At 46.7% G+C, this 22,235-nt stretch overlaps 1 protein-coding gene across 1 annotated transcript; it reads left to right on the top strand.

The window, feature by feature from the left end:
- Positions 1 to 1,039: 1,039 nt before the first annotated feature.
- LOC119268879 (pseudo histidine-containing phosphotransfer protein 5-like) lies at positions 1,040 to 3,701 on the top strand. Its single transcript, XM_037550589.1, has 6 exons — positions 1,040 to 1,950; positions 2,109 to 2,239; positions 2,325 to 2,393; positions 2,895 to 2,966; positions 3,177 to 3,249; positions 3,345 to 3,701. The coding sequence occupies exons 1-6, from the start codon at positions 1,891 to 1,893 to the stop codon at positions 3,393 to 3,395; spliced, it is 456 nt and encodes a 151-aa protein (XP_037406486.1). The 5' UTR covers positions 1,040 to 1,890; the 3' UTR covers positions 3,396 to 3,701.
- The last annotated feature ends 18,534 nt before the right edge of the window (positions 3,702 to 22,235 follow it).

The raw sequence follows: 22,235 nt of genomic DNA, 5'->3' as shown, positions 1-22,235 counted from the left end.
CTAAAAATGCCGTGAGCATGGTGAACAATGGTCTTGTAGACAGACAGATATGCCACAAGAATGTTCACTGGCCAAAGGGAAAGGGATGTCTCTGTAGGGATGGATAGTGAGATTGTGCTTTGGTATCTTTGCGGACCCACCTTGGCAGTCAGAATGAGGGATTTGCAAAAAATGATATATATATATATAAGGAATTTATCCTTCTGTATATGCAAGCGTCATTCAGGGACGGTACTGACTGTAGCTTGCAGGTAGAAAATAGTTGTCTCCATTTACTCTCATGGCAATGATCAACCCGGAACGTGCTTTTTCCTGAGCTGTTCCCTGTATAGGCTTTCTGGTTATTTCAATTTCTTTTATCCATGGCAGATACTATTATCAAGTTGTGATGCTGACTAGGGGTGAAGAGCAATCATAGGACCAATCATTGAATGAATCTATTTTACTCCTTCTGCAAAAAATCGTTGTTTTTGCCACGTGGTCCAGTGTGCTGTGATCCTTTTTCTATAACAATTGGAAGGAACTATTGCGATTTGTTTCTTTGTCCAACTTTTCTTTGGCTGAGGCTCAAAGTAAGCATTTGGTGGATCTGTTCTAATTCTCCATTGTTCTCTCAGATTTTATCACAAGAACATGTTTGAACTTTGAGGGGCACAAAAAGATATCTTGTATTATCTTCCCCCCTTTGTCCGATAACAATGCGACCTATGACAGTTTGTCGCATACAGATTTTTTTTCCTGAAATCTAAGGACAACTTTACACATAAAGGTCACAGTATCCTATTGTTATTTACACGCAAAGCAGTTAGCCATTAGCTGAACAAGATACCGATGTAAGCTAATCATATTTTCATCTTTTTTAGGTGAGTGAATCAGTTTTTTGTGTTAGGTTGCTTGCCCAAGAGGTATTAGTTGAACACCAGTTCGATATTGATAGACGCAGAATGAGAACACTGCTTGATTTACCCTTGATTTAGTCATTGACTGTGCTTTGCATATACGAGTTTGGTACCTTTAGGGAGTTAGGAAAAGCTGCCATCTAGGCTTATCTCAGGTCGTGTGGTAGGCTATTAGATAAGTAGGTGTTAGCAAATGAAAGCTCAAACTGTTGTTTCTATTGTAACTTGTGTGATTTAACAAATTGTAGGAACACTATCTTAACTGAATTGTAATCTCAGGCTTGATTAATTTCCTTTTGAACTGGTTCTTTTTTCATCTGATAGTGAAACAAAACAAATTGAAGTTGGGACTTCTCCACTTATTTAAATGTGGTATTCTCTGACTTCTTGGCAATCAATCATGAGAAAGTTTAGCATGTGAGGCTGCAAATTCGTTTGAACTTCACTCTAATCAAAATGTATTTACTGCATGTAGAGGGGCACTAAAACAATATGATATCTGGCTTTAGGTGTGGATATGCCATGTTACTTTACAAGCAAACAGTGCTTTCATGTGCCTTGAAACTGGATATTACTCTCCATCGCTTTGAGCTGTCGTAGTGATAAACCAAACCAATCTGGAGTGGTTCAAACCTCTAATGGTTTCCTCACACTTGTTCTACTTGAACCGCTGTATATCTTATGAAGAGCTACAGCCTACGGGAATCCGCATATATTCAAGTCGCTCTCCAAAATGTGGATAGCTTTTGCACACCGTGGCATTCAAATCACCTACGCATGCAAGATGCTAACCTTTGCTATCCAGAGGTTAGAATATCTGCACTTCACTTATGTTTGGTGGGCAAATAGTAACAGCCTCCACAGCTATATATATGCATCCAAGGTTCAACTTCTCTATATCCGTCTCCTACAAGTTATATGTGCATTGTGAAGCTTGCTCTTACCTGTACGAACTTCACTTTGCCACTTTTTCACTCGTTCATTCATATAAATGGATTATTCTAATTTGAGGCGACAAGCTGCATCTTTGAAAAAGGGCCTCTTTGATCAGGCATGCAGTCAATTCTCTGCTATTTTCTCTCTCAATAATATATCTTACGTTTATTCAGGAAGCTCCCCCGTTTGTTATCCCATTGCCAGTCATCTACTTCTTTTTCATGTTTTCTTTGACAAATCACATGCTGATTTGGAAACAAACATTTTTGACAGGGCCACCTTGATGAGCAATTTCGTCAGGTGGAGGACTTGCAGGATGAAGCTAGCCCTAATTTTGTGGAAGAAGTTGTGGTGGTGTTCTTTAAAGATTCTGGCAGGCTAATATCAAACCTTGAGCAAGCTCTGTAAGTACCAAGTATATGAATAAGAGCTCCCTTTAGTGAATGATAGACCATGCAAGTGGTAATGGTAGACATGAAATCACTGCAGGGAGAAGTACCCCAGAGATTTCAACAGGTGGGATGCATACATGCAGCAACTGAAAGGCAGCTGTTCCAGGTAGTTCCACAATTTCTACTAGATATCTTTGTCCACTTCCTTATGATGCGGATTCAGCTCATAGGCCTTTAGCTTCATTGTTCCGCATACCACAAGAACCAGCATGACTGTTAGTTTAGTTAAGCACGTGGGGAAGCTGACGCACCCGAAGCATTTTTTCTCCAAATGAAGATGGAGGCTAACTGTAGTTGTCTTTAATTCTCCAGCTTAAGCATTCTTGGTTTGTGTGAAATACCTCCGTCGAATGTCTTTGTACTGAGATCCCATATGGCCACACCGCTATATTATTAGCGGAGAAACTCGTATTGCCATATTCAGATAATTGACTGCTAAATGTGCATGTCGTTGCCAAGCAAAAGCTCACAGTGTGCAGCTATCAACATTTTGCAAATTCTCAAGTTTCTGAGTTCATTTTGCATGCTGCAAGAAAGCATGCGTCTAAATAGTTATTTTAATAATTATACATTTGATCTATCATTGACATTTGACAATTTGGTGCAGCATCGGTGCTTCTAGGATGAAGAATGAATGCATGTCATTCAGGGATAATTGTGGGCAACGAAATGTTGAAGGGTCCGTCTCTCACCCCACGCCATGTCGATGCATTACTTCTTTGTGGGCTTTATCTCTATTGTTTTTCAGAATATCTTGACTTGGAAAAGAAAAGAACTCCATGCCACTTTGTCGTTGTTATAAAACCAAAATGCGCCATGAGTTCGCTGCATAGCTGTCCTATGATGAAAACAGCCGTTACTTACGCATGTGCTTTATTCTGGTATGCAGTTGCATGGGGTCTCTCCAGAAACTGAAGAGGGAGCATGCCATCCTGAGGCAGAAACTAGAATCCTATTTCCAGGTAACCCTTGAGGCACCGCCGTGTCTGTCTTGGTGTCATAACAGTTGATCATTTCCATCAATTTGCTTATTGATGTATGTATGGTTACCATGCAGCTGCTGCGACAAGCTGGTCCTGCTGGAGCAGCCACTAGACCTGCCATGTAAATACTGGAGAGCTTTTGGCGTTCGCAAAGCGCACTAATTATGGAGCAAGTACTCCGGAAATACTGATCCCAGCCTCTGCATCATATCTTGCTGGTCCTGTTGGGAGTAGGCGCAACTCTGCGGCTGCTACAGCGAATCAATAATACTGGATATGATATTTCCACTTAGATATGATGATACTCGTTTATAAAAAGAAATAAGGAGAGATGAGAGGCCTTCCAAGTAAATACGAGAGTGAAAGATGGAATCGGATTTGCTTGTTTCTAATAAAGATGCTGTTTATTGAGCTATTTGCTCTCCGCAAACTTTCTTCCTGGTTATTTGTTGCGGATATGCCGTGTTTATTTGTTATTATCAGAAATAATGTGTCGCGGCTCAAAGGTACAGCAGAGGTAGTAGTGCCTGAGCACCCAACAAACTGCACAGCGCTTGATTTGTATCGGATCAATTATATATGCTCATCACGATGTGGATGCTGAGGTCAGTATTGGTGACTGGCGGTGAATGATGCGCATAGAGGCCAAAATCACTATTCTGGATGAAACAATATCACAAAATGAACTGTTGATGTAATTTTTTCACCCGGCTGACTCTTTTGTGTAGTGCCCACAGTTAGGCGCCACACTATAATGTGCAGTGCCTGACTGACAGGCGCTACACGCCTAGCCAGCGTTGCATCCCGGACTGCATGAAAATTGCTAAATCAGCGTCTAGTGTCTAGGCGTTGCACTAGTGGCTGCACTATTTGCCACTACATCTTGAAGCGGCCACTAGTGCAGCGTCTAACACTAGGCACTACATTGTTTCGTGTAGAGCCTAGCTCTCGGGTGTTATGCACTGACTTAGCATTTTTCAGACAACCTGCGACACTGCCAGGCGTGTAATGCCTGTACAGTGTAATGTGACGCCTAACTGTCAGGCACTACATAAAAGGATCAGGTGAATGAATTTTTTCGTCAATGGTTCATTTTGTGATATTGTTCGTTTTACATATCAAATTTGTCGTTTTTGCCGTGTATAGGGCCTCACACAGTACGCTTCAGCCTGTCAACCTGGTTTCTGAGTACACGGAAAAAAAATTTGGTTTCTGGGTATGAACTATGTCAATGTAGATACAGTACGTTTCAGCCAAGATAAATATCTACGAAATTGAATGTAGTGTATCCGGACATATAGGGGCCACCGTTGGATACCACTTTGCGCATAGACAAGTACTAGCAGCATGTTTGGTCCTTCCTTTATTTTTAAATATAAGTTTTTTTAGAGATTTCAATATGGTCTACATACATAAAAAAATGAGTGAATTTATAATCTAAAATATGTCTATATACATCTGCATATGGTCTGTATTGAAATCTTAAAAAAAACTTATATTTAGAAACAGAAGAATTAGTTTAAGGGAAATGAAATATGAGTTTATAAGGGGGAGTTTGTTGAAGAATTAGGCTTCGGAAGTGGACTCTTAGTGCTAGTCTCACGTTTGGTGCCTGCTGGGAATTACTTGTAGGAATTTAACAAGAAAATAATTTCCTCTCTTTGGTTCGTGAGCCAAAGTAACAGAAGATGTTGACGACACGTTTGTTTAGGTACAAAACTGAACCACCCCTTTGTCTGGCACAACGAACAATCCTCTTTTTCTTTGCTAAAAGGGTGTTTGTTTTCAAAGATTTATTGGTTTAGGGACTTAAAAAAGTCTTTATAAGTCTCATCTAAATCAAGCGGAAGGGATTTATAGGGACTTAAAGTTGGTATTTGGGATTTATGAAATAAGACTTTTAAGGAGGGACTTATAGGGACTTATAGTTATAATATGGTTTTTTAGTCCATGTTAAGTCCAAGGAACCAAACAGATAGAGACTTATTAAAGACTTGAGACTTATAAATTAGGACTTAAAAAAGTCATAGGATTTATGAATCAAACAAAGCCTAATTCTCATTCCCGGGCTGAATTACCAGCCCTCCCAGGGAAAAGATTAGTGGGAATTTTTAATGAACACCACTAGTAGTAAAGGTAGAAATCAAAAAGTCTGAAATCCCGAGGAAGAACCAAATGCCCGGCTCGTTCTCCGATACAACCAACTGACAAAATATTGCGAGGTTTACGGGGAACCACCGTTTGCCGACCGAGCGACTGCGCGGCTGCCACCAAACGCGTGTGTCGCCGTGCAGGCCATGAGCAGTTCACCGTCTACTAAACTATCTATAGCCGGATGAACAGCATCATCGGTCCTAAAGTCCCAATCCAAGCACCCCTCGTATTATCTTTATACGTTCGGACTGACCAACACCCTTTATATTCAGCTCATATGTGAGATAGATATGGGGAGGTCCGGATGTCGGATTCGGACCCGGCCCAAGCTGGTCCACCCTAACCCATGTATATTCGTCCTTATCTGTATCCCAGACGAAACCCTAGCCACTCCACTCCACTAGCTTTGTTTCGATGATCTCCGACCTCTCCGACATGACAGACATCAGATCTGACTCCGAGATCTCTTATCCGTCGATTGGGACCTCGTCTCATGCAGGGGCGAGAGAAGATGGTCGTCCGCATGGCTCTCTGTCGCCTCCGGCAGGAATGCGCTTGATCACGGTCGGATTCGATCCGGCGGGAATCCATTCCGTCCGCGCAAATGGCAGTCGGATCCATCGGGGCTGGTGGCTCGAGGTGCGTGACCCCGTCCTCGACGGACTTGGTCACCACCGTCTGACGTCACAACCCCTTTTGTGGCGCATCATCCCCGCGGCGTCAGGCTCCAAGTTGAAGGTGAACGCCGACATGCTTTACAGTCCATCTGTTGCCGAGGCGAGGCGTGCCCACTGTGAGAGGGAGGCTGCCGCCGGCCCACGCTATCGAGGCCGCGCAGGCGGAGCCGCAACAGGTGACCGGAAGCCCTGGCACCGCAACCGCGGGGTGGTGGCGTCGGGCTTCGACCACGAGGCCGGCCCATCCACGTCTATGGTGGACCTCACCTTGACCGACGACGTCCAGGTTGCGAGCCTCGACCAGGAAGAGTAGGGCATGGGTGACGGCGGTGCCTCGTGTCACATGTGGGTGAGTTTGTGTTTCATGTCTTACTCTTCCTTGTAAGAGACCGTACCTTCACTTCTCGGGGCTCACGGAAGCACGGACATGGGCGAAGATTTAGACTAGATTTTACATTACAGGTAATCATATGAATTTTAGGATTTGTTAATGAAATTTCCGGTTATGAAAGAGAATATTTTGTTGTTTCCACTCCTTGCCCTAGCTTTCTCTCTCTCTCTCAGTCTGCTGCACTCGAGTGACACAAGGAAGAAGAAGATCGGAGGAGGAAGAAGGACACAGGAGACATAATGGTTTTTCCCAGTGCAACGACGCCAACTCCACGAGCTCACACTCGATACCACACCCATTACAACAAGCCCCTCGAGGGCTTTGTACCCGAGGCAGACGCTGGACACGATTCTCACATCTGCACCCGCCCAAGCGCTTGGTCCGGCCCACTCTGGCCGCACCCACCCCGCGCATGATCGCGCCCGGGTCGCGGCGAGCCCGCAATGAACACGACTCGGTCACCCTGACTAGCTCTCCAATGGCTACACCAGGTCTAGCGCCACGCATGCACTCGCGCGCGCCCCTACCCTACTCTACGCACGCCCGCCACGCTCCCGATCCGTCCCGCGCGCACACACTTACGCCCGACGCGATCGCCGTGGCTTAAACCAACTCCAATGGGGCGACCCATTTCGGCCGCCGCCATCCGTTTGGGTCGGCGCGGACAGAAAAATTGGCCTAACAAGCCAACCCAAACGGACGGGCGTCCGCTTTTCGTCCGCGGGCGACCCATTCCCGACCCAATTTTGAGCCGGATTTATGTCGGCGCGGACACGAGACAGATGCGCGCGCCTACTCCTCTCCCCGGGCCCGCTGGTTGGTGGCAGCCACCACCATTTCCCCCCATTTTCCCAAAAACACTCCCGCCCGCGCGCGCTCCCGCCCCACACCCCGCCATGGAGGACGCCATCGACCTCGCCGCCGCCGACGACCTCGCCTCCTTCGCCTCGTCCGGCGCCGCCGCCCCCTCCAGGAAAGGCAAGCCTCGTGCCTCGTGCCCCGCGCAAGACCGCCACCACGACCAAGCCAAAGAAGGCGCTGACGCTTGAACAACGGGTGTCGGTGTCAAAACCGGCGGATCTCGGGTAGGGGGTCCCAAACTGTGCGTCTAGGCCGGATGGTAACAGGAGGCAAGGGACACGAAGTTTTACCCAGGTTCGGGCCCTCTTGATGGAGGTAAAACCCTACGTCCTGCTTGATTAATATTGATGATATGGGTAGTACAAGAGTAGATCTACCACGAGATCAGAGAGGCTAAACCCTAGAAGCTAGCCTATGGTATGATTGTTGTTCTATATGTTGTCCTACGGACTAAAACCCTCCGGTTTATATAGACACCGGAGAGGGTTAGTGTAACACCCTCGATGCGGCTATATCTCCCACATGTCGAAGCACGACTTAGAGGCATAACCGCATTGAAAGCAATGTCGCAAGTGAGGTAATCTTCACACAACCCAAGTAATACAATATGGGAAAAAGATACATAGTTGGCTTACAATCGCCACCTCACACAAATACATAAATAAAGCATTACATCAACCAGTTACAAACAAGGCCCGACTACGGAGCCAAAATAAAAGAAGAACCCCAAATGCGACAAGGTCCCCGATCGACCCCAACTAGGCTCCACTACTGATCGACTAGAACGAAACAACACAAAGGACAAGATCTTCATCGAGCTCCTCCTTGAGCTTGGTTGCGTCACCTGCACGGACTCATCGGCACCTGCAAGCTGGTTTTGGAAGTATCTGTGAGCCACGGGGACTCAGCAATCTCGCACCCTCGCGATCAAGACTATTTAAGCTTATGGGTAAGGTAAAGGTATGAGGTGGAGCTGCAGCAAGCGACTAGCATATATGGTGGCTAACATACGCAAATGAGAGCGAGAAGAGAAGGCAAAGCACAGTCGATACAAGTATGATCAAGAAGTGATCCTAAAACAACCTACGTCAAGCATAACTCCAACACCGTGTTCACTTCCCGAACTCTGTCGGAAAGAGACCATCACGGTAACACACGCGGTTGATTCATTTTAATTAAGGTCAAGTTTAGGTTTTCTACAACCGGACATTAACAAATTCCCATCTGCCCATAACCGCGGGCACGACTTTCGAAAGTTCAAATCCCTGCAGGGGTGTCCCAACTTAGCCCATCACAAGCTCTCACGGTCAACGAAGGAATAGACCTCCTCCCGAGACATTCCGATCAGACTCGGTATCTCGGTACAACAAGACATCCTCGACAATGGTAAAACAAGTCCAGCAAGACCACCCGATGCACCGACATCCCGATAGGAGCTGCACATATCTCGTTCTCAGGGCAACACCGGATAAGCAATCCGTACAACTAAAACCAGCCCTCGAGTTTCCCCGAGGTGGCGCTGCAAGGGGCTCTAGTTTGGACCAACACTTAGACAAGCACTGGCCCGGGGGGTTTAAAATAAGATGACCCTTGGAATGCGTGACTCCCAAGGGAAAAAGGCTAGGTGGCGAATGGTAAAACCAAGGTTGGGCCTTGCTGGAGGAGTTTTATTCAAAACGAACTGTCAAGGGGTTCCCATTATAACCCAACCGCGTAAGGAACGCAAAATCCAGGAACATAACACCGATATGACGGAAACTAGGGCGGCAAGAGTGGAATAAAACACTAGGCATAATGCCGAGCCTTCCACCCTTTACCAAGTATATAGATGCATTAATTAAATAAGATATAATGTGATATCCCAACAAGTAAACATGTTCCAACAAGGGACAACATCTCCATGGTCCAACAAGAAACAAACTTCAATCTTCATCTGCAACTAACAACGCTATAAGAGGGGCTGAGCAAAGCGGTAACATAGCCAAACAACGGTTTGCTAGGACATGGTGGGTTAGAGGTTTGGCATGGCAATTTGGGAGGCTTGAAAGCAAGTGGTAGGCATCGTAGAATTGGCATAGCAAAAGAGCGAGCATCTAGCAAAGCAAAGATAGTAGTGATTTCGAGGGTATGATCATCTTGCCTGAGATCCCGCAAGGAAGAAGAACGAGTCCATGAAGAAGACAAACGGACATAGACGAACGGGTCCTCACAAATGCGACGTTATCGGAACCAACCCGAAGAAGCAACACCGGAAAGAAGCACACAACATAGTAAACAACCACCACAAAATCATGGCATGATGCACAACCAAGTATGATGCATGACCGGTTTAAAGAAGCATGGCATGGCAAAGTGCACAAACAATCCTACAAATTAAGTGGAGCACAATATGCAACGGAGTTGCATATTGAAGAAAACACCACATGACTTATTTAGTTCTCTCTCGTTTAGGTAACCAATAAGATTAAATGTTGTTAACATGGCAAGAGGTGAAGCAAAAGAAAACTACCTATCTAGTCAAGGTTAAATGAGGCCTGTCGGGTGGTAGGTGCGACATATGCCAATGGGTGGCTTATGGTTGTGGGAGCCAGTAAAACATCGCCGGTGCCTGGAAACGGGATGAGGCGAAGACATGCACGCCGGCGAATCTTACCCAGCTTCGGGGCTCTCCGTGGAGATAACACCCCTACTGCTGCTCTGCGGGGTCTCCGCATGATCACTAGATGGACAAGTAGCTACACAATGCTCCTTGAGCTGTTCGGTGGGAGGAGGAAGGAGGGCACGGCTAGCTTTCTTCTTCTCCTTGTGTGGTGTCTAAAACTAGCTGGGGTCCAACCCTTTGCATGGGTGCCCTGGGGGGTTTATATAGGCCTACCCCCCGAGGGTACAATGGTAATCCGACTGGGCGCGGGGCCCAGCCGTCTGTGACTGCGCTCGCTGGCTTCTGCGCCGACTGCTGGGGCCCGCCGGCTGGTGGGTCCCGCCGGTTGCCAACTCCTTGGCAACAGGCAGGCCCCACTACCAAGGGTCTTGTCGGTGGCTGGTTACTGTTGCCTTAACCTGATGACAAGGGCTTCGTCGAGGTAAGCGTGGCTACAGTGATGCCGTCCGGCGGGCGATTACTGTAGCCTCACCACGTCTTGTCTCCTTAATGGGGCGTCTCCTTCGAGGGGGGAAGCGAGCCGGCTGCGGGGAGCCGGCCCCGTCTCGGGCCGACTGGGGGAGGCCTGGCCGCCTTCGGGCGTCTCTCTGCCCGATGGGGCCCACCGCCCGTGGGCTGCACTAGCGGCCCGTCGTGGGTGACATCAGGGTCAACATGGCAACAGTGCCGCGCCGGACGGGTCATGCCCACTCCGTACGGCGCACTGTGCCAGGCGTGCTCCGGGATTCAGGGGTGGCAGGTTTCACTGTAGCCACGCCCCGTCACATCGCCGCTAGGCGGATGCAAACTTTGAGGGTACGGTCTCGACCGCTTTATGGGAGCCGGCTTCTTGGAGTCGGCCTTCTCGCGGCCGGCTTCTCGAAGTCGGCCCTCCCATGGCTTTCTTCATGAGGGCTAAAGTCGGGCCGCCTTTCGAAAGCCGGCCTGGGTGACAGCCAGCAAGGGGAAGGCGGCCCCATGTCTTGGACTCTCGAGAGCCGGACGGGCTCGTAATTTTTTCAGAAGGGCCAGGGGAAGCCGGCTAGGCTACCCATGGCTATTTACTCCGACAAGGCCGGAAGCAACAAACAATAATTCCGGAAACTCCTCATGAGCATATTATAGATTTGGTACTGTTCTGCCCTAAACACAATTTTAGAGTTAATAAACATGCAAAACAAGTAGACCATGTTAAACTAGGCAAAATTCCACCCCATTTACATATAAAGTTTATTAAATTCGGAGTTACGGTTATTTAGTTATGAAATAAATCATTTTAGCATGGCGTAGGGGCAAATTTAAACAAACATCATTTTAAACATTTTGAACATGGATGAAAGTGACATATTATGAAACTAGACACAATTTTAAGCATTTTTCATATATAAACTTTTTACATGTGATGCACCGGATGAGAGGAATGAAATTCATGAAGTTTAAGGGCTGGTCTGCAAAAGTGCAAATCCCTGGAAATGGATAAAATCACAGCTAAGGAAAAAAATACTACAGGCCGGATTAGCTGGATCTGGGCTGCTCACGTTGGGCCTTTGAAGCTGGCTGGGGGTTGTAGAGGCGCTGGGCCTTGGCGAAGAAGCAGGCTGAGCCTGGCGCTGGCTTGGTCAACGCGAGCGGGCACGGGACGAGCGACCTGCTCGTTGTAGCAGAGGCCGCAGCAGGGGATGGCGAGGCCGGGGACTTGGGCACAACGCTGGAGATGGCGGGGCTCCCGGTGACGAGGACAAGGTGAGGAGGCAGCGTCTGGGCGGAGCTGGAGGCCAAGGTGGCGGCGTCCTGATAGAAGCAGAGGTCGCAGGCAGCAGCGGGAGTAGGTGCACGAAGCAGTGGACGGCGCCAAGCTCGTACGTGGCGATGGAGCACGGGGGCGCCGAGCTACAAGGAACCGGAGATGGATCCGGCGTGGCTCGCCGGATCTGGCACGCGACAGGCTCGGGAGGGCACCACGACGCCGGTGTGCTCCTGTAGAAAAGCAAGACCAAGATGTTGAGAGGAGGGAGAGAAAAATTGGGAAGGAAGAAGAAGTAGGGGAGGAAGGAGAGGGTTCCTATGGGAGCCACCGGCGGCAGGGCTCGTCGGAGCTGCGGGAGCTACTGCTGCTCATCGCCGGCGGGGAGGGTTGGCTCGCTCCGCTCTGGTTCGAGCTCCTGCGGGGCTCGTGCATGGGTGCTGCTCAGGGCCGCTATGTCGTTGGATCAAAATCCAATGGAGCAGAGGAGAGGTGGCTGATTGTGGTTGGTGGGTGGATCGGGCAGGGGAAAATCCCGAGGGGGATTTGGAAAGCGGCGGCGGGCGACGGGACACCTCTCCTAGATTTTAGGGTTTGATCTGATTTGGGTAGGGGTTGGTCTATATATAGGGACAAAAGGATTAGGTTTGGACCCTCCGATCAAAATCGAACGGTTTCAAATAAATAGGTTAGTGAGCCCAATTAAGAAAACGGAGACGTTTTGTAAATGTTTGGGGATGATCCGGACACGACGATGACGACTGCTCGGGTCGGGTCCGGGACAATTTTCGGACGCGCGCGCGAGGAGGGCCGCGGGCTGACGAGAGAGGTTAGGTTGGACCTGGCGGTAGGTAGTGAGCTGTGTAGACGGTCTCGAGCTGAGAGAAGAGAAGAGAGGGAGGCCCGGCGACTGTTTCCGGAGACCGAAAACGTCCGACGTTAGACCGGCTATAATGTCGCTATAGTTATCCGCTGGGCTATCAAACGAACTCCGAATGCGATGAAACTTGGCAGGCGGCCTACCTACAACATAACAACACCACATGCCAACTTTCAACCCATTCCGATAACATTTTCTGGCCACTTATAAAATAATATTTCGGACGTGCCGCGGGCGCGTGCAAGTGTGTCTGGGCTCAGAACGGACAACGGACGGAACTGGGAGAACCTGGGCTAATGCAAGTTTTGAAAACATGATGATGCAATGCACATGATGACATGGCAAGATGCAACACGCAAGCAAATGACATGGCAACGACAGCGAATAACTGAAAGACACCTGGCACATCGGTCTCGGGGCGTCACAACACTCCACCACTACGAGAGGATCTCGTCCCGAGATCTAGAATGGCACCGGAGGGACAACGGAAGAGATAAGAGAAGAGGTAAAACAAATTGCTTCTTTGACAAACGAGTGAAACCAAAGAACCTTGAAAGGTTGAATAACTTGAAAGAAAGAAAAACAACAGAGATGAACAAAGTTGAAAGCACTCCGTTAAGAAAGAGGAACAAGGAAGAACAAATTCGGACAGCACTCCGGTAGAAAAGAGAAGCAAAATTTGATAAGATGAGAGAACTTGAAAAGAGGGCACGATACTCCGGTTAAATGGACAATCATAAGAAGAACATGATCTTTGATGAAACAAGATGATGGTTGAAGAAAGCAACATCACAATGCCTCCGGAACGAAAGAATAGAATATAGATAATTGGAAAAGGAGAAATGAGGAGAAAATGCCAACTTCTGCCAAAAGAGCTTGAGAAGGCATCCTTAGGAGAAGGGTCGAACGGAGTTGTTGGAAAACCAACAACGAAAAGAGTAAACTTGATATGGTCTTATGGGATACATCTCAAATTATGAGGTGAAATTCTGCCACTGACGGAAGCAATAGATTGGATTGATATGAACAAGGAAACGAGAAACTTTTTCACCAGGAGAGATAAATGAAGAACTCCGGTAACAAAAGGATAACGAGAAAAAAGAGAAGTTGAAAAACACAAGGTGAAGCCTTGCGATGATTTAGATGGATCTCCGTGGTGATATAATTGCGAGAGGTAGGAACTCCGGGAAAAAGATAAGATGAACAATTGAGATCAAGAATTTTGATGAACCTCCGGAATAAGAAATTAATCACTTGGTTGAAATAAGAATAAGAATTATGTTACGCTTATCCTTCACCAATTTAAATTGATGACAATCAACGGATTTGGCATATTACTTATTCTCGTAGAAAAGGATTAAGATAGATATAGCGTCAACTTGAGAATGCCTTCAACGAACCACCGGTAGAATTGAAAAAGAACGAATAAAAGATAACGAATCACCGGGAAGAATTAGCAATTAAACGAAGATGCTTGAGAGAAATTAGAGACAAGAGAACAAAGGGATCACGAACTGATTAGAGATTACTTGAACGAAGCACCGGTAAGATAGGAGAATGATAACTGACAGCTGAGAATGAATAAATATGAGATGATGGACTCCGGATGAACAAACTGAAAAGGCTCCTGAATTGCTCCGGGAGGGTGAAAAGGATTCTCACATTCAAAAACAATTACGAGAGGATGACAACAAGCTAGAATCACGAATCTTGAAGAGAATGGAGCAAGATTAAAGAGAAACTCTTCTTCGGTCTTCAACATCTGAGAATGACGACGAGTACACCACCAAGAATTATTGAGGCACACCGGAATGAAGAATGGAAAAGTTGAGCCAACGATGAAAAGAATTAGAAAGATCTTGGACAAGGGCATTTGACTGATGATAAATCATTCTTACGTCAAACTTGGAAAAGAATTTGAGAGTAACGCCGGGAAAAGAGAAGAGTCAGGTAAGATCCTGGGAAAAGACCTGTGGGTTAGGGCCCACTCAAAAGAAACACCGTTGAAATGATTTAAAAGAGAGGTTGCACCGGTTGAATTAAATGGCTTGAATGAGAAAACATCCTCAAAAGAGTTTGAACGAAAATAGAGTGGACACATGAATCTTCAAAATATCTTGAGCACTCCGGAGCAATTAAATAACGAGAAGTGGATGATTATGAGGTGCACCGGTATGAAAAGGTATTGAAACGAGGAAAAAGGATATGATCCACAAAGCTTGACTTGAAACCACCGGAGAAGATAAAAGAAAGAAGAATGATGAACTAGAAGCTCCGTTAGTATCTTCATGAGAATCACCGGATAAGAACATTGAACGAAAAAGAATGGAGAGGCTTCACATTAATAAGATGGACACTCGATTAAGAAATCTGAGTCCTTGAAGAAAAAGGGTGGGGTGGGAAAAACAAAGGCAACTTGGAGACGGATGAAACAAACACCGTTGAGAAGAACTGATACTTGATCTTGCGGATGTTGAAATGATTGGATCCACTTGAAGAGAAACACACCGGTGAAAAAGGATTGATAAGACAATCTTGATGATCAAGAAGGATTGGTATCCACATCGGAGTATGAGAACACCATTTGGGGAAGGTATGGAATCAACATTTGACATCGAAGCAACTCGAATACCACAACTCAAAAACAAAACAAAGGATTGGCTTGCAAAATAAACCGGAACAAACATATGATAGAGATTTCGTCCGAAGTTTTCGTGGTGGGGCCTACACGGGCTCGATCGTACAGCACCATCATGTACAAGGCAGTGCACATGACATACGAAGCGTCCCCGAGTCGGCATAGCCAAGGACTCTTTAAGACACAACGAGACCACTGTAAAATCGACCGTGAATAGGTGGACCACTAGACGTCGAACCCCAATTTCATATCATACATCTGTTGAAAAGATATCCTAAGAGCTACTAGAATTCCCACTTATAAAACTCCCGAAACTTTCCGGTTATGCAATCAGGTGTTGGGGATACAGGGGAAGCATAATATCTCACCCAAACTAGCAAATCCTACATCCAGCTGTATCCATCCTTCAACACATAACCAAGAAACCTTCGGAAATCATCTACCTCAACCTTCGAAAAGCATCCGTTATACGAGTTATGGCGATACTCCCGAACTCCCGCCCCAGTACTGGGTGGCGTCGAGGTTATCTCACCAACGAACTGCATAAAAGAGATTTTCGATGTCGACGTACTAAACTCAGGCATTCTAGAACTGCAACGATAAAATTATGACGACAACACCTCAGAGCTCAACTCCCCGGGACACTTCCACAAAACCCCTGACAGGAGGCACCAAGACAATGTTCTCGTCACAAAACCATCGGAACGATTCCAAGATACCCGCGTGATCCTAAATTTTTTTTAGTGAAATTTGAGAAGAGAAGAGTCAAAACTCTACGTTAGGATGCCTTACCAGAGCGATGAGGAGACTGGGAAGTAAAAAGAATTCCTAAACTCTCCGATATATTATTCCTAAATGACTCAAAACATTTTTCTAGACACAACTCGGCCGCTAAAAACGATCAAGCAATGGGGGCTCCTAAGGTCGGGGAAGGCTCTGATTACCAACTTGTAACGCCCTCGATGCGGCTATATCTCCCACGTGTCGAAGCACGACTTAGAGGCATAACCGCATTGAAAGCAATGTCGCAAGTGAGGTAATCTTCACACAACCCAAGTAATACAATATGGGAAAAAGATACATAGTTGGCTTACAATCGCCACTTCACACAAATACATAAATAAAGCATTACATCAACCAGTTACAAACAAGGCCCGACTACGGAGCCAAAATAAAAGAAGAACCCCAAATGCGACAAGGTCCCCGATCGACCCCAACTGGGCTCCACTACTGATCGACTAGAATGGAACAACACAAAGGACAAGATCTTCATCGAGCTCCTCCTTGAGCTTGGTTGCGTCACCTGCACGGACTCATCGGCACCTGCAAGCTGGTTTTGGAAGTATCTGTGAGCCACGGGGACTCAGCAATCTCGCATCCTCGCGATCAAGACTATTTAAGCTTATGGGTAAGGTAAAGGTATGAGGTGGAGCTGCAGCAAGCGACTAGCATATATGGTGGCTAACATACGTAAATGAGAGCGAGAAGAGAAGGTAAAGCACGGTCGATACAAGTATGATCAAGAAGTGATCCTAAAACAACCTACGTCAAGCATAACTCCAACACCGTGTTCACTTCCCGAACTCCGCCGGAAAGAGACCATCACGGTAACACACGCGGTTGATTCATTTTAATTAAGGTCAAGTTTAGGTTTTCTACAACCGGACATTAACAAATTCCCATCTGCCCATAACCGCAGGCACGGCTTTCGAAAGTTCAAATCCCTGCAGGGGTGTCCCAACTTAGCCCATCACAAGCTCTCAAGGTCAACGAAGGAATAGACCTCCTCCCGAGACATTCCGATCAGACGTATCTAGGTACAACAAGACATCCTCGACAATGGTAAAACAAGTCCAGCAAGACCACCCGATGCGCCGACATCCCGATAGGAGCTGCACATATCTCGTTCTCAGGGCAACACCGGATAAGCAATCTGTACAACTAAAACCAGCCCTCGAGTTTCCCCGAGGTGGCGCTGCAAGGGGCTCTAGTTTGGACCAACACTTAGACAAGCACTGGCCCGGGGGGTTTAAAATAAGATGACCCTTGGAATGCGTGACTCCCAAGGGAAAAAGGCTAGGTGGCGAATGGTAAAACCAAGGTTGGGCCTTGCTGGAGAAGTTTTATTCAAAGCGAACTGTCAAGGGGTTCCCATTATAACCCAACCGTGTAAGGAACGCAAAATCCGGGAACATAACACCGATATGACGGAAACTAGGGCGGCAAGAGTGGAACAAAACACTAGGCATAAGGCCGAGCCTTCCACCCTTTACCAAGTATATAGATGCATTAATTAAATAAGATATAATGTGATATCCCAACAAGTAAACATGTTCCAACAAGGGACAACATCTCCATGGTCCAATAAGAAACAAACTTCGATCTTCACCTGCAACTAACAACGCTATAAGAGGGGCTGAGCAAAGTGGTAACATAGCCAAACAATGGTTTGCTAGGACATGGTGGGTTAGAGGTTTGGCATGGCAATTTGGGAGGCTTGAAAGCAAGTGGTAGGCATCATAGCATTGGCATAGCAAAAGAGCGAGCATCTAGCAAAGCAAAGATAGTAGTGATTTCGAGGGTATGATCATCTTGCCTGAGATCCCGCAAGGAATAAGAACGAGTCCATGAAGAAGACAAATAGACGTAGACGAACGGGTCCTCACAAACGCGACGTTATCGGAACCAACCCGAAGAAGCAACACCGGAAAGAAGCACACAACATAGTAAACAACCACCACAAAATCATGGCATGATGCACAACCAAGTATGATGCATGACCGGTTTAAAGAAGCATGGCATGGCAAAGTGCACAAACAATCCTACAAATTAAGTGGAGCACAATATGCAACGGAGTTGCATATTGAAGAAAAAACCACATGACTTATTTAGTTCTCTCTCGTTTAGGTAACCAACAAGATTAAATGTTGTTAACATGGCAAGAGGTGAAGCAAAAGAAAACTACCTATCTAGTCAAGGTTAAATGAGGCTGGAAGCAACGAACAATAATTCCGGAAACTCCTCATGAGCATATTATAGATTTGGTACTGTTCTGCCCTAAACACAATTTTAGAGTTAATAAACATGCAAAACAAGTAGACCATGTTAAACTAGGCAAAATTCCACCCCATTTACATATAAAGTTTATTAAATTCAGAGTTACGGTTATTTAGTTATGAAATAAATCATTTTAGCATGGCTTAGGGGCAAATTTAAACAAACATCATTTTAAACATTTTGAACATGGACGAAAGTGACATATTATGAAACTAGACACAATTTTAAGCATTTTTCATATATAAACTTTTTACATGTGATGCACCGGATGAGAGGAATGAAATGCATGAAGTTTAAGGGCTGATCTGCAAAAGTGCAAATCCCTGGAAATGGATAAAATCGCAGCTAAGGAAAAAAATACTACAGGCCGGATTAGCTGGATCTGGGCTGCTCACGTTGGGCCTTTGAGGCTGGCTGGGGGTTGTAGAGGCGCTGGGCCTTGGCGAAGAAGCAGGCTGAGCCTCGCGCTAGCTTGGTCAACGCGAGCGGGCATGGGACGAGCGACCTGCTCGTTGTAGCAGAGGCCGTAGCAGGGGATGGCGAGGCCGGGGACTTGGGCGCGACGTTGGAGATGGCGGGGCTCCCGGTGATGAGGACAAGGCGAGGAGGCAGCGTCTGGGCGGAGCTGGAGGCCAAGGCGGCGGCGTCCTGATAGAAGCAGAGGTCGCAGGCAGCAGCGGTAGTAGGTGCACGAAGCAGTGGACGGCGCCAAGCTCGTACGTGGCGATGGAGCACGGGGGCGCCGAGCTACAAGGAACCGGAGATGGATCTGGCGTGGCTCGCCGGATCTGGCGCGCGAGGGGCTCGGGAGGGCACCACGACGCCGGTGTGCTCCTGTAGAAAAGCAAGACCAAGATGTTGAGAGGGGGGAGAGAAAAATTGGGAAGGAAGAAGAAGCAGGGGAGGAAGGAGAGGGTTCCTATGGGAGTCACCGGCGGCAGGGCTCGTCGGAGCTGCGGGAGCTACTGCTACTCATCGCCGGCGGGGAGGGTTGGCTCGCTCCGCTCTGGTTCGAGCTCCTGCGGGGCTCGCGCATGGGTGCTGCTCAGGGCCGCTACGTCGTTGGATCAAAATCCAATGGAGCAGAGGAGAGGTGGCTGATTGTGGTTGGTGGGTGGATCGGGCAGGGGAAGATCCCGAGGGGGATTTGGAAAGCGGCGGCGGGCGACGGGACACCTCTCCTAGATTTTAGGGTTTGATCTGATTTGGGTAGGGGTTGGTCTATATATGGGGACAAAAGGATTAGGTTTGGACCCTCCGATCAAAATCGAACGGTTTCGAATAAATAGGTTAGTGAGCCCAATTAAGTAAACGGAGACGTTTTGTAAATGTTTGGGGATGATCCGGACACGACGGTGACGACTGCTCGGGTCAGGTCCGGGACAATTTTCGGACGCGCGCGCGAGGAGGGCCGCGGGCTGACGAGAGAGGTTAGGTTGGACCTGGCGGTAGGTAGTGAGCTGTGTAGACGGTCTCGAGCTGAGAGAAGAGAAGAGAGGGAGGCCCGGCGACTGTTTCCGGAGACCGAAAACGTCCGACGTTAGACCGGCTATAATGTCGCTATAGTTATCCGCTGGGCTATCAAACGAACTCCGAATGCGATGAAACTTGGCAGGCGGCCTACCTACAACATAACAACACCACATGCCAACTTTCAACCCATTCTGATAACATTTTCTGGCCACTTATAAAATAATATTTCGGACGTGCCGCGGGCGCGTGCAAGTGTGTCTGGGCTCAGAACGGACAACGGATGGAACTGGGAGAACCTGGGCTAATGCAAGTTTTGAAAACATGATGATGCAATGCACATGATGACATGGCAAGATGCAACACGCAAGCAAATGACATGGCAACGACAGCGAATAACTGAAAGACACCTGGCACATCGGTCTCGGGGCGTCACAACACTCCACCACTACGAGAGGATCTCTTCTCGAGATCTAGAATGGCACCGGAGGGACAACGGAAGAGATAAGAGAAGAGGTAAAACAAATTGCTTCTTTGACAAACGAGTGAAACCAAAGAACCTTGAAAGGTTGAATAACTTGAAAGAAAGAAAAACAACAGAGATGAACAAAGTTGAAAGCACTCCGTTAAGAAAGAGGAACAAGGAAGAACAAATTCGGACAACACTCCGGTAGAAAAGAGAAGCAAAATTTGATAAGATGAGAGAACTTGAAAAGAGGGCACGATACTCCGGTTAAATGGACAATCATAAGAAGAACATGATCTTTGATGAAACAAGATGATGGTTGAAGAAAGCAACATCACAATGCCTCCGGAACGAAAGAATAGAATATAGATAATTGGAAAAGGAGAAATGAGGAGAAAATGCCAACTTCTGCCAAAAGAGCTTGAGAAGGCATCCTTAGGAGAAGGGTCGAACGGAGTTGTTGGAAAACCAACAACGAAAAGAGTAAACTTGATATGGTCTTATGGGATACATCTCAAATTATGAGGTGAAATTCTGCCACTGACGGAAGCAATAGATTGGATTGATATGAATAAGGAGACGAGAAACTATTTCACCAGGAGAGATAAATGAAGAACTCCGCTAACAAAAGGATAACGAGAAAAAAGAGAAGTTGAAAAACACAAGGTGAAGCCTTGCGATGATTTAGATGGATCTCCGTGGTGATATAATTGCGAGAGGTAGGAACTCCGGGAAAAAGATAAGATGAACAATTGAGATCAAGAATTTTGATGAACCTCCGGAATAAGAAATTAATCACTTGGTTGAAACAAGGATAAGAATTATGTTACGCTTATCCTTCACCAATTTAAATTGATGACAATCAACGGATTTGGCATATTACTTATTCTCGTAGAAAAGGATTAAGATAGATATAGCGTCAACTTGAGAATGCCTTCAACGAACCACCGGTAGAATTGAAAAAGAACGAATAAAAGATAACGAATCACCGGGAAGAATTAGCAATTAAACGAAGATGCTTGAGAGAAATTAGAGACAAGATAACAAAGGGATCACGAACTGATTAGAGATTACTTGAACGAAGCACCGGTAAGATAGGAGAATGACAACTGACAGCTGAGAATGAATAAATATGAGATGATGGACTCCGGATGAACAAACTGAAAAGGCTCCTGAATTGCTCCGGGAGGGTGAAAAGGATTCTCACATTCAAAAACAATTACGAGAGGATGGCAACAAGCTAGAATCACGAATCTTGAAGAGAATGGAGCAAGATTAAAGAGAAACTCTTCTTCGGTCTTCAACATCCAAGAATGACGATGAGTACACCACCAAGAATTATTGAGGCACACCGGAATGAAGAATGGAAAAGTTGAGCCAACGATGAAAAGAATTAGAAAGATCTTGGACAAGGGCATTTGAATGATGATAAATCATTCTTACGTCAAACTTGGAAAAGAATTTGAGAGTAACGCCGGGAAAAGAGAAGAGTCAGGTAAGATCCTGGGAAAAGACCTGTGGGTTAGGGCCCACTCAAAAGAAACACCGTTGAAATGATTTAAAAGAGAGGTTGCACCGGTTGAATTAAATGGCTTGAATGAGAAAACATCCTCAAAAGAGTTTGAACGAAAACAGAGTGGAAACATGAATCTTCGAAATATCTTGAGCACTCCGGAGCAATTAAATAACGAGAAGTGGATGATTATGAGGGGTCATCCTCCACTGTTCCATCGCCATCTCCTTCTTTTGGGGTGTCCACCATGTATATGTCATATGACGAGGTGGCTTTCCAGGGCCCAATAGGCGCTGGCTCTTCATCGTCTCCTGCATCGGCGTCCATACCGTCGATGTCTTCGGAGTCGAAGTCGAGCATGTCGGTTAAATCATCGACAGTGGCTACAAAGTGGGTGGTGGGTGGGCTTTGAATTTCTTCATCGTCCGTATCCCAACCTTGCTGACCGTAGTCCGGCCACTCTCCTGATAAAG

This window comes from Triticum dicoccoides, chromosome 3A, assembly GCF_002162155.2.
Source record: "Triticum dicoccoides isolate Atlit2015 ecotype Zavitan chromosome 3A, WEW_v2.0, whole genome shotgun sequence".
Lineage (NCBI taxonomy): Eukaryota > Viridiplantae > Streptophyta > Magnoliopsida > Poales > Poaceae > Triticum > Triticum dicoccoides.
The sequence above is the reverse complement of the archived record's forward strand: the minus strand, read 5'-3'. Positions and strand labels throughout refer to the sequence as shown.